The sequence below is a fragment of the Aquarana catesbeiana genome, linkage group LG10 (assembly GCF_042186555.1).
Source record: "Aquarana catesbeiana isolate 2022-GZ linkage group LG10, ASM4218655v1, whole genome shotgun sequence".
Lineage (NCBI taxonomy): Eukaryota > Metazoa > Chordata > Amphibia > Anura > Ranidae > Aquarana > Aquarana catesbeiana.
In genome coordinates, this window is record NC_133333.1 from 50,171,648 (window position 1) to 50,190,051 (window position 18,404).

Here is an 18,404-nt window from a genome sequence, read left to right on the forward strand (position 1 = left end):
TCAGGTACTGTAGTGCATTTTATTAAGACTGGGTTCACACTTGTACGACAAACGCTCCGACATTGGGAGCTCACATCGCATGACGTGTGCAAATCGATGTTTCCCTATGAGAGCTGTCTTAACTGGTCCGACACAAGTCAGTCTGACTTTGAAAATGCTCCATGAACTACTTTGGTTCGACTTTGATCCTACTTCAGCCCACTGAATATCACTGTCAGATCTAAGTCGGATCCCCGTCTTAACTGATCCGACTTTGGCATGCGATCTGTGCTTTGAAGATCTTGAAGGGGAACCTCTCCCCTCTCCGGCTCTTCTCCTCTGATGTCTTCTGCCTCTGCCGGTTCTGATCCCCTTTCTGGTTCTTCTCCACTGATGTCTTATAGCCCTCTATGGTTCTTCTCCCTCTGACCGCTGTCCTCTGCCCCTGCCGGGTCTCCTCTCTGCGCTGTCTTCTCCCTCTGTTCTTCCTCCGATGATGTCACATGGAGGCCCCACCCTCTTATGACATCACCACCAAATCATGCCCCGGGCATGACAGCGGACAGAGGGATAAGAACCGGAGAGGGCTAGAAGACATCAGCGGAGAAGAACTGGAGAGGGGAGAAGAACTGGAGAGGAGAGAAGAACCGGCAGAGGCAGAAGACATCAGCGGAGAGTGGAGAAGAGCCGGAGAGGGGAGAAGAAATCGTAAGTGCTCCGGAGCTGCCTTAATAAATTACTTTAAAAACCTGTTTACTGTTTTTTATTTTTGACACTTTTTTTTCGGTGAATGGGTAGGGGTACAATGTACCCAATACTCATTCACATAGGGTGGGGGCGTGGGATCTGGGGCCCCCCTGTTAAAGGGAGCTTCCAGATTTCGATAAGCCCCCCGCCGCAGACCCCGACATCGGCCAGGGTTGTTGGGAAGAGGCCCTGTCCCCATCAATAAGGTGCTTTGGGTTAGGGGGCGCAGAGTCCGCCCTGTCCCAAAGCTCCCACCCCCCCCCCATGTTGAGGGCATGTAGCCTGGTATGATCCAGGAAGGAGTGGGGGGGCTCGCTCATACCCTCCCTTTTCCTGACCTGCCGGGCTGCGTGCTCAGATAGGGGGCTGGTATGGATTTTGGGAAGGATCCCAAGCTGTTTTTTCAGTGTGGGGGTTCCCCTTAAAATCCATGCCAGACAAAGGGTCTGGTATGGTCTTGGAGGGGAAACCCATGCCGTTTTTTTTTTAAGTGTGGAGTTTGCCCTAAAGATTCATACCAGACACAAAGTGCCTGGCATTGTCGGGATCAAAGTTGGATCCCCGTTCATTGAAGTCGGATGGATTTCGGACTTCAAGTCGCAGGGCAAAGTCGGATCCACAGTCGTACAACTGTTGTGTCGTACCAGTGTGAACCTGGCCTTACAACTATATAGATCAGACCAAAATGAGGGGCAAATGAGGAGGAAAGAGGGACTTTGTTCCAAATCAGGGACAGTCCCTCAAAATCAGGGACAGTTGGGAGCTATGCTATGGTAGAAGGGCTGATGTCCAGGAAACTATAAAAAACACCCATTAATGTAGCTCTGTGATCATTAAAACATCCTTAAAGCGTTTGTAAAGTTTCAGGTTTTTTTTGTTAAATAACAAACATGTTATACTTACTTTCTCTGTGAAATGGTTTTACACAGAGCAGCCCCGATACTCCTCTTCTCGGGTCCTCCACCAGCTTTCATGGCCTCTCCTCCCTGCTGAATGCCACCAGAGCAAGCTCTTCTGGGGTACCCTGCCGGCACTCACGGCCTCTCCCCCTGCTGAGTGCCACCAAGCTGCTTGTTCTGGGGGCACTCGTGTTCTTGCTCCCGAGCTGCCTCTTTGACACACAGAGCGTGGCTCAGAGCCCACCCCCCGCTCCCTCCTCACTGACTGTGATTGACAGCAACAGAGGACAATGGCTCAGCCAATGAGGAGGCAGCTTCCGTCCCCGTGCACATTGCTGGATTGGGATTGGTCTCAGGTGAGTATTGGGTAGAGCTGCACCGGAAGGCAAAAAAACCTTTGACCTTTAAAACCACTTTAAATGTATTTTTTTTAATGCAAGCAGTGTAAGTACCTGAATAAACTCAAAACTAGGACAGAGAAGCAACACAAAAAAAAAACAAAAAAAAACAGACAGCTGTGCTGCAGTGCATGGAGCATGTTGACTGGAGAGATTAGAGGGACAGAGGGATGAGCTCATCAGTATGCTGCTTTTCCTTTCACTGTCCTGTAACAGGCTGGGGGTGGGAAGGGGACCAATTAAACCCTCTTTAGTTATTGTAATTCAGTCAGGTTGCACCCAGAGTAATAAATATTAGGCTCTTTTACTCTAACTTCTAAATGCCACAGCATAGATTAAAAAAACCTTAATCCAATAAAAGGATCTGGCTCTCTAGTGCCCCCCTTCCCAAACATTGCTCCAATTATCATTACTAAGCAGTTCTGTTGATCAGAACAGTGTTAGGGGAAAGAGGGTGGGGGTAGGGAATTTCAGACCACTGGAAAGCCAGGCCACTACTTTGTGCAAGAGGTCCGACTCTCCTAGGTTCTACTGCACAGGGTATTGTAACCATTGCCACAAAATGTAGCAGGTAAAAAAATAACAGATCAATATATTAATTACTGTATATGAAGTCTGACAGCATTTCTGTAACAAATACGAGTTTAGTTGCATCTCCATAGACATTCTTAAAGGGATAGTTCACCTTCAACAACAAAAACTTCCTATACAGGTAACAGATGCCTATAAATAAAAACAAACTGTGGAGCTTTGACCAAAGTTAAATGATGCCCTTTCTTTAGGTGTAGGCCAGGGATATGCAATTAGCGGACCTCCAGCTGTTGCAGAACTACAAGTCCCATGAGGCATAGCAAGACTCTGATAACCACAAGCATGACACCCAGAGGTAGAGGCATGATGGGACTTGTAGTTTCGCAATGGCTGGAGGTCTGCTAATTGCATATCTCTGGTGTAGGCCATTTATAAACCTCACAATACCTGGCAAAAAAACTCCCAGAGATGGCATCATCCTGTCCTGCCTTCTTGCTAGGATGTTGCTAAGACACTCCCAGCTGATTCAAACCACCTCACATGTGCTTTCTCTCCCCTGTTGAAGTAACAGGCCAGGTTTTATGTATTGCCTTGGGGAGATGCAGACTAGAATACTGCAATCACTGAGCAGCAAATGATATCACCTGTGATGTATTTCAGTTATCTTGCAAACCTGGCCTGTTAGTGGGCCCTGAGGACAGGTTTGATTTAGTATAATGTATAGTATAGTACAATGTGATTGTCTGGATTTGTTTCCACATTTTGTCTCTCATAGTTGAGGTATACCTATGATGACAATTACAGGTCTCTCTCATCTTTTTAAGTGGAAGAACTTGCACAATTGGTGGCTGACTAAATACTTTTTTGCCCCACTGTATATAGTATAGTATATGATTTTACACAAATAGTGCTTAGGGAGGTTGTGGTCTATAGAATGATTTTTTTTTTTAACTTTACTGCAGATTTAATAAACAGACATGTTTAATTATTTGATAAAAGTGACTTGTACTCAAGATAAATTGAACATCCCATTATCTGAACAAAAAGGCTATATACAAATGATACAAATCATAGCATTTTATTTTAAAAGTGTTAGCAAGTTTACCACTAGATGGCAGTGTTGGCAGTGCTTAGAAATATAAAGGGAAACTAATATTTGAATGTAAAAGGGCTGATCCAGATGTAATAATCTTATCAATGCATGCATTGCTAATACCTTTGAAACCTTTTTTTATGAACATAGTTTTCATTATTTACAGTTCCATTTTGCCTCTCATCTCACTGCACATCTACCTGACATTGGGGGAGATTTACTACAAATGGAGAGTGCGAAATCTGGTGCAGCTCTGCATAGAAACCAATCAGCTTCCAGGTTTTATTTTCAAAGCTGAATTGAACAAGCTGAAGTTAGAAGCGGATTGGCTACCATTCACAGCTGCACCAGAGTGCTACAATATTAGCAATTCCCCCCCTGTCTAACTGAAGCAATAGAGAAAGAAAGCACCCATGTTGCTCCTAGGACTCAGAGTGGGTGATCATTACCTAGGTTTCAGATCTTAAAAGAAAACTCTGTGTTTTTTATTTTTTTAATTTAACTTTAAGGCAGAAAAAGGTACTATTTTACCCAACTACTAATGGAATTTGGTGATGCTGACATGTGCCTGACTGGGGGCTCATTTACATATGCAGTTGGGGGGCAGAAAAAATATGCTGCTGAGCTGCGTTTTTACTGCACGCCCTCTTAAGCTGAAAAGACAGCAGCTTGAGGTGTAGCCATTGCAAGAGTTAAACTCCTCTGATGCGTTCGGCGGGCACTACCGGCCGTTAAACATAACTCATCCAAGTGAATGAGGCTGCGCGGCCCCGCAATGCAATGCACATGACTGTGGAGTGGTAGCGAGACATTTAGGCCTCACGCACACTGGGCGTTTTGCTCTCGCTCCTAGGCTCCTTTCCTCTTGGCAGCAGCTTTGGGCAGAAAAAATGCTTGTAAATGCGAGTGACATGTTTAGGCGCATCAAGAGCTTGGCCAGTAATTAATTATTTATTCTGGCCAATTAAATGAATTGACGCTCAAGCATTAAATGCGCGTTTAGATGCCTTTACACAAATTTGCATGCATCAAGCATTTTTTCTGCCAAAACTATAAACCCCTCTAAAAGTTTACATGTGCATGGACATAGGCTAACATACAGGGGAGTTTAGAGGCAGGAAAAAAAAATAAAAGCATCAGACGCCCCTACGAGCAGCAGAAAAAACGTCCAGTATGCGTGAGGCCTTAAAGGGTTAAAACGGGTTGTAAGAAGGTGACATATCGAGTGCAAATCGCTTTTCAGAGGAGCTGCAGTTCTTGCCGCATGTGCAGATGAGCCCAAAGAACCCCCCCTTCCTTTCCTAGGAGAGAGGAAACTGTATATAACAAAATAATAATAATAATAATAATAATAATAATAATAAATATAATAGTAATATATTATACCCAGGCTTCCAGTTAACATGAAAGTAGTACTAATCTATTTTTTATTTTTATTTAAAGTGTTACTAAACCCAGTACCATACATCTTGTCTCCTGCATTACACAGAACATGGAAATGCAATTATTTTAGTAAATATAAACTGCTAAATACCGTTGCTCATGGGCAGTATACAGCAGTCTTGTGACTTCTATCAGTGTCTGGTTAAAGCTTGTAGGAGGAGTTTTCATTCTGCACTGACTGTCCTATCAGGATGCAGGACCCCTGACTCTCTGTCTGAACAGTGCTGATTGGCCCTGTGCTGATCACAAGCACCCTCCTAAAGAAAAAGAAACTCTCTAGCAATACACCAAACTGAGCAGCCTGTCCCCTGGCTCTGTATTATCAGGAAATATATTGGGGACAGTGGAAGAAGGGGAGGATCAGAGACGACCAGGATCAAACAGCCTTTTTACACAACACAGAGGAGTAACCCTTTAGGTTCCACAGTGAGAATAACAAGCATGTTTTACTGCATATACAGACTGATTTTACTGTTGTGGGTTTAGTAACATTTTAATGTTCATTTGCAAAATAAAGATTTAATACAAATAATTGAAAAAAAGCTTGTAAATCTTAAAAAATAATAATAATTAAATTAAAAAAAAGGAACACTGACCAATAGACATTATACTTTCTGGCACCCCCAGGCTCCACACGAGCCCAAGTGGGGCACAGCCATGAAAGGCACAAATTATACACACTTTGAGATAATCAGTTATGACTTAAAGCGGACCTTCAGTCATTTTTTCAACTTTCCATTTCAACTTTCCATCTATTAAATCCATGGTTGTGATGGTGACAGGATGATTGAAGCGCGGTATTCCTATTATTACATTGTAATATAAAATTAAACCATTGAACTCGCCATAATGCAGAATCAGTGGGAGCCCTGAGTGTGTCACCTGCCACGTCACCTGCCATTAGGTGTCCCCAGCGGAGTCCCTCCTTACATCAGGTGCCCCAGCAGAGTCCCTCCTTACATCAGGTGCCCCCAGCAGAGTCCCTCCTTGCATCAGGTGCCCCCAGCAGAGTCCCTCCTTACACCAGGTGGCCCCAGCGGAGTCCCTGCTTACATCAGATGCCCTCAGCAGAGGCCCTCCTTACATCATGTGCCCCCAGCAGAGTCCCTCCTTACATCAGGTGCCCCCAGCAGAGTCCCTCTTTACATCAGGCGCCCCCAGCGGAATCCCTCCTTACATCAGGTGCCCCCAGCAGAGTCCCTCCTTACATCAGGTGCCCCTAGCAGAGTCCCTCCTTACATCAGGTGCCCCCAGCAGAGTCCCTCCTTACGTCAGGTGCCCCCAGCAGAGTCCCTCCTTACATCAGGTGCCCCCAGCGGAGTCCCTCTTTACATCAGGTGACCCCAGCGGAGCCCCTCCTCACATCAATGTCCCCAGCAGCGGAGCCCTTCTCACATCAATGTCCCCAGCAGCGGAGCCCTCCTTACATCAATGTCCCCAGCAGTGCAGCCCTCCTCACATCAATGTCTCCAGCAGCGCAGCCCTCTTCACAGGCCGTGCAACCAATCGGCTTCAGTGTACAAGAGAATTGTCTACTTGTACACTGAAGAGAGAAGCCGATTGGCTGCCCCTCCCCTCTCTACTGAACACACAGGGATTAGTCCTTGCAGCGGCAGCCATCTTTTTGTAGTCCGCCGGCTGTTATTGCCTAAAACATTCCCGATTTTCCCGGGACATAGGCAAAATCCTGGGAATTTAATCGGGACGAGCTCCGATCGGGACGAGGGTCCCAAAACCGAGATTGTCCCGGGAAAATCAGGTTTGTGGGCAAGTATGAAAATGGATGCAGCCAGACTCAGTGGAGGGAGATTTCTGCAGCATATTTGGCAAGTACAGAATTACAGTATATATAAAATAATAAGCAAATTGGTTGGAGGGAAGCTTCAGAATGGCAAAGATGTTTTTATTACAAATTAGGTGAGCAGACTGTAGTTCCTCTTTAAACTATAACTAAAGGCAAAACTTTTTTTTATTATTTTTAGTGTTGGATAGAGTGGTTTTATTGCTGTCTGTGCCCCCGGAGATTCACCTTCTCTATTTGTTTCCCATTGTCATTGAAAGTGAAAGTAAAAGAAAATCCCAAATTTTGGTTTGTCCCTCAAAGTAGGGGAGGGGAAATCTTTAAATGGGGACACTAGTTCTGGTGACCTGGGGGTCCCCAAGGAATTCCCTGGGGGTCCCCAAGGAATTTGCAGGGATTTCCTCTTACTTCCTGTTTGGCAGGAAGTGAAGGGAAATCTCCGCAATGGGACACAGATGACGGAAAAATATCTGACAGGGGTTATAACCTTCCCTTGCTCTATCCAAGGGAACAGGGCACAGACAGCAATAAAACCACTCTATCCAACACTAAAAATAATAAAAAAGTTTTGCCTATAGTTCTACTTTAATGACTTTGTCTGGCTAATAAAACATATCCACCTCTGCCGGGTTAGCCCCCCCATATCAAAATTTTTGAAAAAATCTTATGCAGTTTGTTAGACCTTTGTTAGATCAGCTTAGATCAACCGTTGTTTGCGTTAGATCTCACACAGAAGAAGCAATATTAACAGTTATTTGCCTGGGGGGGGCTAACCCGTCATCAGCCGCCCCTTATCAAAAAATTGACCAAACAGTTAGCTATTTTGGAAGCAATTTGTTAGATCCGGTAAGATCAAAATAGAGATATTAGGTGGTACATATGGACGGGCTGGCCCCCCCTTATCAAATTTTTGGCCTAAAAATCATTCAGGCCAACAGACATTCATTAGATCCGGTAAGTTCAAGTGTTTTTAACGTTAGATCTCACATCGTTTCAGAGATATTCCGAATCAAAATAGAGATATTAGGTGGTACATATGGACGGGTTAGCCCCCCCTTATCAAATTTTCTGGCCAAAAATCATTCAGGCTAATAGATATTCGTTAGATCCGGTAAGATCAAGTGGTGTTAACGTTAGATCTCACATAATTAGAGATTTATTAAGTGATTAATGAGGGGGGCTGGCCCCCCCTTTTCAAATTTTCGGGCCAAAAATCATTCAGGCTAATAGATATTTGTTAAATCCGGTAAGATCAAGTGTTTTTAACGTTAGATCTCACATCATTTCAGAGATATTCCACATCAAAATAGAGATATTAGGTGGTACATATGGACGGACTGGCCCCCCCTTATCAAATTTTCTGGCCAAAAATCATTCAGGCTAGTATTCATTAGATCCGGTAAGATCAAGTGGTTTTAACGTTAGATCTCACATCATTTCAGAGACATTCCACATCAAAATAGAGATATTAGGTTGTATATATCGACGGGCTGGCCCCCCCTTATCAAATTTTCAGGCCAAAAATCATTCAGGCTAATAGATATTCATTAGATCCGGTAAGATCAAGTGGTTTTAACATTACATCTCACATAATTAGAGACTTATTAAGTGATTAATGAGGGGGGCTGGCCCCCTCTTATCAAATCTTCTGGCCAAAAAATCACCCCAGCTAATTGATATTCATTAGATCCGGTAAGATCAAGTGATTTTAATGTTTGATTATCCATAATTACAGGGATATTATGGATATTTGGTAGCGATGCACGCATATCCATACTAGTGTCTATATTGGAGGCGGTGATGAGCATTTTCATGTGTACCAGTGAGGAGTGCCATTGAGCATACCGAGGTATGCTGAAATTATGTGGGACATTAATCAACAGGTGTGTCCAAGCCCAGTGAAGCCTGAAGCACAGTGCCAGAAGCCAGAGGGAAACTTTGGAGGGCTCTGGTGAAGGAGCCAACCGGGTGCCCATCTACGGTAGCTGGCTCAAAACCAATGATACGAAGAGACAGCAGCGAAAGTCCAAACCTTTGCAGAGGGCCCCCCGTTGTTGCCTCCAAGCAACCCAGTGTCCTGTTTCTTTTGACAAATGCTGCCTGGTGTCGGAGAGTCAATGCACACCAGACTCCCAGAACTTAGCGCAGACTTAAGCCCAATCAGAACCTCGCAGAAAGGAGTGCGGATACAAACCACCACTTCCTCCATGCTCCCTGACAAACTGGTGGGACCTTCTCCTGTTGTTCCCATCCAAGTAAAGGGAGTCTAAACCAAGGCCCTTCTGGATACTGGAGCTTAAGTGACCCTTCTCTACAGAGACTTCTATGACAGGCACCTCAAGCACCTGCCTTTGCAAAAGTTGGAAGAGTTGCAGATATGGGGCATTGTGACTCAGAACTTCCCCTATAATGGCTATCTACCGGTCAAGCTGACCTTCGATCCCTCCATGGCTGGGAAAGCCGAGACTTTTAAAACACAGGCAGTGGTCTGCCCTCGCCCACCAGGGGCAAGTAAGAGTTCTATCATCATAGGGACCAATACTGATCTTGTCAGAACACTGTTGACACCTCTTGTTCTGGAGCCGGGCACTTCAACTACAAGTTTGCACCCCATGCTGAGACAAGCCTACCAGCACCTGGTACAAAAACAGAAGGGAAAGATCTGGCGCATGGACAAGTGTGAGAAGGTGTTACAGCCTGGTAAAGTGGCCTATTTACGAGTATCTGTCAAGCTAAATTGGAAGCAAGCAGGCCCTTTCATTGTCCTTCAATCAGACGGACAGAGAGAAGACATGGGAGTGGAGATAATTCCCGAGGTGGTTTCAAAAAAAGGGTTGCAAAGAAGTCACGGGAAGATCTTGGTTAGTGTCCGCAACATAACAGCCTCGCCAGTGAAGATGCCGGCTCAGATGTTGCTTGGGCAAGTGAATCTGGCCACCCCAGTCCCGCCGTCTGATTTGGTGGGGGGAGCAAAGGATGGGATCTCTGTGGAGGAGCTCTATCCGAAAAATACTCCCCTTTTGCCTGAATGGAAGGAAAGAGCCAAGACTCAGCTCCTGAGATGGCAGGCTGCATTCTCCAAGAGGGAATTTGATGTGGGGTGTACAAAAAGTGCCCAATACCAGATCCATCTCTTCGAGTGCATAAGCCGTTCAGGGAAAGCGCTTGATGGATTAATTTAGGGGACTTGGAGGATCTGCATAAAACAACTGGCAGAGTTGAAGAGGGCAGGTATCATCCGAGAGTCCCAGAGTCTATACGCTTCCCCAATAGTGGTGGTATAGAAGAAGAATGGGTCACTGAGGCTGGGTATTGACTACCGGACGCTGAACTGAAGGACCATTCCCGACCAATATACCACCCCAAGGATATAAGATGACTTGCAGAGCCTGTCAGGAGCGAAGTGGTTCAGCATGCTGGATTTGAAGAGTGGGTATTACCAAATCCCCATGCACCCTGAGGATCGGGAGAAGACCATTTTCATTACCCCGCAGGGGATGTTTGGATTTGACTGTATGCATCAAGGCCTGTCTGGTGCCCCAGCCACCTTCCAAAGGCTAATGGAGAAGACCGTGGGTGACATGAAACTGATCGAGGTGTTGGTATACTTAGAGGACATCATCGTTTTCAGCAAGACCCTGGAAGAGCACGAAGAGTTTCTGCAGAAGGGCCTTAAGAGACTCCATGGTGAGGGGGTTGAAGCTGTCTCTGGAAAAGTGCCAGTTTTATCAACCCTTGGTCAACTATCTTGATCACATTGTGTCTGCTGATGAAGTAGCCACAAACTTGAGTTCCTAGCCTTGAAGTGGGTGGATAAGCTGAGGGATTAACTGTATGGAGCGGAGTTCGTGATCAAGACCGACAACAATGCTCTCACCTACATCCTCACTTCCACCAAGTTGGAAGCCACGGGTCACAGATGGTTGGCTGCTCTATCAGGGTTTATTTTCAGCCTGAAGTATCGACTGGGGTCAGGAAACAAGACGCTGATGCCCCATTGTTCCAGAGACCCTCCAGAAGAATAGGCCCAAATGACACCTGAAGGGTACGAGCCTTATGTCAAGGAGCAGAACATCAACCTGGAGTAGGATCCAGGACGAAGAGGTTGTAGTGTCAGCCGTTGGTGTCCCCAGATGTTATTGCAATGTCGCCCAAGTCGGGGATGAAGTTCTGCCCAAGCTGTCAAAGACCTGTGGAGGGACCAGTTGGAGGACCCTCCCTGTAGCTTGGCATTGAAGGCCTTGGAGAGCCAATGCCCTGACTTGCTCCTTACTGACTCCCCGAAGGAAACCCATCTGCTGCACCGAGAGTGGGATCGGTTTCTGGTGCACAGAGGGTTGGTCTACCGAAGGGGCCCCTCTGACGATTATGAAGAAAAATGGCAGCTATTCCTACCTTAAAAACATACGGAGACGGTATTAACTGCCCTACTGTCAGGAACCATGAATCAGACTGAGACAGAAGTATAGTTAAATCACACTTGTTTAATAATAATAATAATAAGATAAACAGAGTAAGCGTAGTCAAAACAAGCCAGAGTTCAGTAACCAGATCGGGTAGTCAGCCAAGCAAATGTCAGAGAGCCAGAGATAAACGTAGTAGTACAGCAAGCAGGATCAGGAGCCAGAAAGAACGTCAGCCTAGCAAGTCTTCAACAGGAAAGCAGGAGAAAGACTATGATGTTGACAAAGGTGAAGGCAGAGATCAAGTGAGCTGGACGACTTGCTGGGTAACTGTAGAGAGAAATGGGAACTGGCAATTAGCTGACAGCTGAGCGGCCAGCTCAGAGAAGGAAGGGCTGAGCCCAGCCTTGACACCTACATGACAACCATGGCCACCTAGGGACCAAAAGGACTTTTCTCCTGGTGAGGGACCGGTTCTACTGGCCCTGCATGCAGGCTGAAGTTGAGGACTATTGCCACGCCTGCATCAGATGTATCCACAGATGTATCCAAAGGAAGACTTTGCCTCACGAGCTGCCCCAATGGACCATCTTCAGAGTCAAGGACCCATGGAGCTGGTGTGCATTGACATTCTGTGCTTGGAGCCTGATCTGAGCAAGCAGGGAAATATCCTGGTAATGACTGACCATTTCACTCAGTATGCCCAGGCGTTTTCCACGAGGGACCAACAAGCATCCATGGTGGCCAAGATCTTCGCAGAGAAATTCTTTGTGCACTATGGTCTGTCCCAACGCATCCACTCTGATCAAGGGAGAGATTTCAAGAGACTTTCAGACCTGTTGGGCATCAGGAAGTCTAAAACCACCCCTTATCATCCTCAAGGGGATCCTCAACCAGAGAGATTCAACTGAACCCTCCTGGATATACTTGGAACTCTAAGTTCAGAACAAAAGCAGCACTGGAGCAAGCATATAGTGGCTATTGTGCCTGCTTATAACAGCACCGCCAATGATACCACAGGTTACTCTCCCTATAGTTTGATGTTCGGACCGTAGGCCCGGCTGCCAGTAGACTTGGCCTTCAGCACATCCCTCGACCGTACCTTAGCAACTTTCCATAGAGGGTATGTGGATCGCCTGCAGAGACGTCTGAAAACCACCTTTGATAAGGCTCAAGCTGCCTCATATGCCTGAGGACAGAGAAACAAAGTAAACTTTGACCTTAGGGTATGAGTGCAGGACCTACAGCCAGATGACAAGGTACTGCTGAGAAACCTGGGTGTCCCTGAAAAACACAAGTTGGCTAACCTATGTCGTTTGCAAGCATCTGACCAGACACCCAGTATATCAAATCCGGCCAGAGGAGGCCTGCTGAAGACTTAGCATAACAATCATCTGTTGCCTTTGTCAGAAGCAGTTCATGTGCCACCACAGCCAGATTTACAGTCCACACCCACGGCCTCTGAAAGATCCCGGCCAGTGACTAGATCTCACTCTGTACCCCTTGCTGAAGATGAAAACAGTGAGGATGAAGAGAAAGATTGTCTGTGGCCATCTCAAATGCCAGGGCCTGCCACCCACCCCCACCCCCACCCCCTTTTTTCTCCTGCCAAGGTGACGAGGTGACTCTCAGGCCAGAGGCTCCTGAGTTTGTACCTCAAAGTACACCTTTTGAAGAGTTGGAAGACCCTCAATCTTCCCTGCTGACAAGAGACCCCTAAGACTTTCCATCCTTCATTGAGGAAGCTGAAGCTGATATGCAGGAAGAAGAGGAGACCAGTGTGCCTGTAACCCCAGAACCTAAAGAACAGCAAGAGTGAAGGGTTATTCACCCGCCCAAAAGACTAACATATGATACTTTGGGTGAAAGCTCTGAGGAGGTCGTTCTCATTGCAAAAAGGACTCTTGAAGAAACTGACCTTTCCACCGCAGATTTGGTGGTGGACAATCCCAACTCACTATCAGGGCTGGGCGCAGCCCTTCCTTCTCTGAGCTGGCCACTTAGCTGTCGGATAATTGCCAGCTCCTATCTCTCCACAGTTACTCAGCTGTTGATGATATCCTGCTCGTAAGTCCTGCCTACTTAAGCCGTCCAGTCCAGAGGATCTCTGCCTTCGCCTTGGTCAACATCACAGAAACAATCTCCTACGATCCTGTTCAAGACTTGCTTTGCTGACATCCCTTCTGGCTCCAGATCCTGCTTGCTGTTCCACTACATTGATCCCTGACTTCCGGTTTGGCTGACTATCCGTTCTGGTTATTGAACTTTGGCTATGTTTTGACTATGTTTGTTCTTTTTACTTTTATTATTAAACAAGTGTGATTTAACTGTACTTCTGTCTCGACCTGATTTCTTGGTTTCTGACACTCAGCCCCTGGCACATCTAGCTGGGCCATTCCAGTTAACCTCCCCTCCTATGCTAATTGGTGGGATGTTCCTCTGCCAGGGTTTTATGCAGATGTAAATTGTATGGTTTCCTGTGCACACTAACCTGTTTTTTTTTTCCGTGTGTATATCAAAAGCATGTAATAGGTCATAGACTCTTTACCTCCTTTGGCGGACCAAAGGTTCTTTGGTGGGGGGAGTGTGTAGCAGGGACTACTCTATCACCCATGGTCCTGCACCTCCCGCCATTCCTGCCAGCGACCGCCGGACTGAATAGACACTGACATAGGCACTCACTGAGGGAGAGCACGCCTGTCAGTCCCTGTGGGGGATTTCTCCCCCTCCCTCTCCTCTTCCTGTGTCCCTATTGGCAGGGAGAGGGAGCCAATCAAGCAGCAGCAGAGGACCACGGCCCACAATATAGCCCCATTGATTCTACAGGGGGTGGAACTACCAAGCCCAGCCTGCTTTGCAAGAAGGGGGGGCTAGCTAAAGACTTAAGCTTGTTGGTCTGAGGAGAGATCACCATGAGGCAGGGAGGTGAACGGAGGTCTGAGGAGAGACTACAGGCACCCGCTGAAGAACCATGCAAAGAAGGTTCCAGAGACCATCCAGAGACGGTTGAAGATGGATGTACCTTCTGTACCACCTAATATCTCTATTTTTTATGGAATATCTCTGAAATTATGTGAGATCTAAAGTTAAAACCACTTGATCTTACCGGATCTAATGAATATCTATTAGCCTGAATGATTTTTGGTCAGAAAATGGTATGTGGGGGGGCCAACCCATCCTTATGTACCACCTAATATCTCTATTATTATGTTGAATATCTCTGAAATTACGTGAGATCTAACATTAAACCACTTGATCTTACTGGATCTAATGAATATCTATGAGCCTGAATGATTTTTGGCCAGAAATTTTGATAAGGGGGGGGCCAGCCCGTCCATATGCACCACCTAATATCTCTATTTTGATGTGGAATATCTCTGAAATGATGTGAGATCTAACGTTAAAACCACTTGATCTTACCGGATCTAACAAATATCTATTAGCCTGAATGATTTTTGGCCTGAAACTTTGATAAGGGGGGGCCAGCCCCCCTCATTAATCACTTAATAAGTCTCTAATTATGTGAGATCTAACGTTAAAACCACTTGATCTTACTGGATCTAACAAATTGCTTCCAAAATAGCTGTTTGGTCAATTTTTTGATAAGGGGGGGCTGATGACGGGTTAGCCCCCCCAGCAAATAACTGTTATTATTGCTTCTTCTGTGTGAGATCTAACGCAAACAACGGTTGATCTAACCTGATCTAGCAAAGATCTAACAAACTGCATAAGATTTTTTCAAAAATTTTGATATGGGGGGGCTAACCCGGCAGAGGTAACATATCCCCCTAAAAATATCTAAATATACAGTATATGGGCGCCTTAATACAAAACAGGTTACCTTTGACTTTTTCTCCTTTGCTGAGAGATATTTCTCCTTCCCCCTGGGCCTGGTACGGCTTTATGACCACAAACGTTCGTCCTGGCACAGCTGAATAGAGCTTCTTTTTCATGCGGTGATTCACAGTCCCACCAGCAGGGGGCTCTTTAGTAGAACCACTGGAACTGAAATAGACAAAAGCAAGAATTTGGGACCAAATTACAACATACCACACAGGTAACTACAACAGAAGGATTGAGCCCAAAAACATAACACGTGATTATTTATTACAGGCATTTTTCACAGTGCTTTACAAACTGTACAATTATATTAGTTCCTGTCCTAAAAGAGCTTACAATGTAATAAGCATGCATACACGTACTAAGTCCAGTTAATGTATCAGCAAGTCTTTTGAGTGTGCAAGGAAACCCACACAAGCATAGGGAGAACATGCAAACTCTATGCAGATATTGCCCTGGCTGAGATTCAAACTAAGGACCCCAGTGCTGCAAAGTAGAAATAGCACTTAACCACTTCAGCCCCGAAAGGATTTACCCCCTTCCTGACCAGAGCACTTTTTGCGATTCGGCACTGCGTCGCTTTAACTGGCAATTGTGCGGTTGTGTGACGTTATACCCAAACATAATTGACGTCCTTTTTCACCCACAAATAGAGCTTTCTTTTGGTGGTATTTGATCACCTCTGTGGTTTTTATTTTTTGCGCTATAAACAAAAAAGAGCAATAATTTTGAAAAAAAAAGCAATAGTTTTTCTTTTTTCCTATAATAAATATCCCCAATATCTCAGTTTAGGCCGATACGTATTCTTCTACATATTTTTGGTGAAAAAAAAACAAAACGCAATAAGCGTATATTGATTGGTTTGCGCAAAAGTTATAGCGTCTACAAAATAGGGGATAGATTTTTGGCATTTTTATTATTAGTAATGGCGGCGATCTGCCATTTTTATCATGACTGCGACATTATGGCGGACACATTGGACACTTTTGACACTATTTTGGGACCATTGTCATTTATACAGCGATCAGTGCTATAAAAATGCACTGATTACTGTGTAAATGACACTGGCAGGGAATGGGTTAAACACTAGGGGGTGATCAATGGGTTAAGTGTGTCCTAGGAAGTGATTCTAACTGTGGGGGGGATGGGCTCACTAGAACATGACAGAGATCACTGCTCCCGATGACAAGTTGCTAGGCAGAGCAGGGAAATGCCTTGTTTACATAGGCATCTCCCCGTTCTGCAGCTCCATAACATGATCGCGGGCCCCCGGTGGACATAGAGTACGCAGCGGGCGTGCGTGCGCTCCCACAATGCCTGCGATTTAGAGGGGACGTACCTGTACGCCCATTTGCCCAGCCATGCCATTGTGCCGATGTACATCGTCATGCGCTGGTGGGCATGTGGTTAATGGATTTTGCTGGTTTTAAAACTCCATATTGCCTTTTTTAAAACTCTATGGGGAAAGTTGTAGTGCCAGTTGGAGGGGGATGTTAAAACTATGTGGTTAAGCAGTGCATTTACCACCCACCCATACCTCCCAATTTTTTGAGATGGGAATGAGGGACACCTATTAGCAAAACTATGTAAGCATAGGACACACCCCCTGCCACGCCCCAGTAAAGCAGAATTAAACAAAAAAAGATTTGTTACACTCACAAGTGCTTCTTTTTTACCACTACTATTCCTTTAGAGCCCTTTCACACTGGGACGTTTTGCAGGCGCTATTGTGCTAATAATAGCGCCTGCAAACCGACCCGAAAGTGCCGCTGCTTTCATTCCAGTGTGAAAGCCCCGACAGCTTTCACACTGGAGCGATGCGCTGGCAGGACGGGAAAAAAAGTCCTGCCAGCAGCATCTTCGGAGCGGTGAAGGAGCGGAATGTATACTGCTCCTTCACCGATCCTGCCCATTGAAATCAATGGGATGGCGCGGCTATACCGCCTCTGCAGAGGCGCTTTGCGGTGGTATTTAACCCTCTCTCGGCCGCTAGCGGGGGGTAAAACCGCCCCGCTAGCGGCCGAATACCGACGGTAAAACGCCGCTAATAATAGCGGCGTTTTACCGCCGACGCCGCCCCAGTGTGAAAGGGCTCTTACACTGGCTTTTGAAATATAAAAATGCAGCAATTTAGAAATTGGATGAAAGGTTTAGCACTTTTTGAAAGAATAGTGCATTTTATATACAACTATATAGATCAGACCAAAATGAGGGACAAATGAGGGGGAAAGAGGGACTTTGTTCCAAATAAGGGACAGTCCCTCGAAATCAGGACAGTTGGGAGCTATGATCCACCCCCTAACCGTTACCCTCTTTAGTTGCAGAGGCAGTAGCTCGGGGTGTTGACACACTGCGGCCGTAATGCTTCATGGCCTCCTGCAGGAACTATATGCCCTGTTGCATTTGGCAGGCGCTACCCCCCATTGAACACAACCCATTCACGTGAATGGGGCAGCTCTGCAAGCACCACCATGCAACCGCGTGCTAGTGTGGGGTTCACAGGGTTAAAGCAGGCATTGAGGTGATCAAATGCTTTCTAAAGAGCGATCCAACCATTCAGTGGCACTTCAGAGAGCAAAGCTAGTGTGGACGAGTCCTATTTCTAATACATCTGAAAAACAAAAGTACAAATACGTCAAATTCCAGGACTGAGACACCTATAATAAAAATGTGCTGTATTTTTTTTTTTTTTTGAGAAAGAGCCTCACTGCCACCTAGTGGCCACAATGAATAAAGGTATTTACATGATATTCCTAGAGAAGTGGGTGCTGTGATTTTTTTTTTATATATATATATATTGTTGCCCGTGCCCATATCCAGAGAATTAACAGACCAATTGTTACTTGCATTTGGTGACGTCCTCAAAGTGGTTTGTCCCATCTGAGTCATTTTACTTACATGTTGTGAATATCATTGGTGATTTACATAGTCAGTGATGCTCTCTGGATTAACTACCCCTAGTGTTATTACTTGTAAGTGTTAATATCCAGTTTAGGGCCAAAACAACTAATCGATTAATCGACAACTAATCGACTGTCAACTATTTTCATAATTGATTATTTGGCCAGCCAATTAGTTGGCCTGCATACAGAATTCATTATTTGTTTACATATCAGGACATACAGTGCAGCACACATCATTGTTATTATACACATACAGCTCAGTACACCATCCATACATGTCAGTAAGTGCCTGAGAACTGTGAATGTGTGAGAAGCAATGCCTCATGGGACATGTAGTCCTTGGCAGGAAGTGAGTGGTTCTAAAGTC

The 18,404-nt window shown here is 45.5% G+C and overlaps 1 protein-coding gene across 1 annotated transcript in view; it reads right to left on the reverse strand.

Moving 5' to 3' along the window:
• Positions 1–18,404, reverse strand: part of SHANK1 (SH3 and multiple ankyrin repeat domains 1) — an 852,931-nt gene that overhangs the window by 308,815 nt on the left and 525,712 nt on the right. Inside the window, exon 12 of the mRNA XM_073602155.1 lies at positions 15,136–15,299. Within this exon, the coding sequence (XP_073458256.1) occupies positions 15,136–15,299 (164 nt within the window). The remainder of the gene's footprint in view (positions 1–15,135; positions 15,300–18,404) is intronic.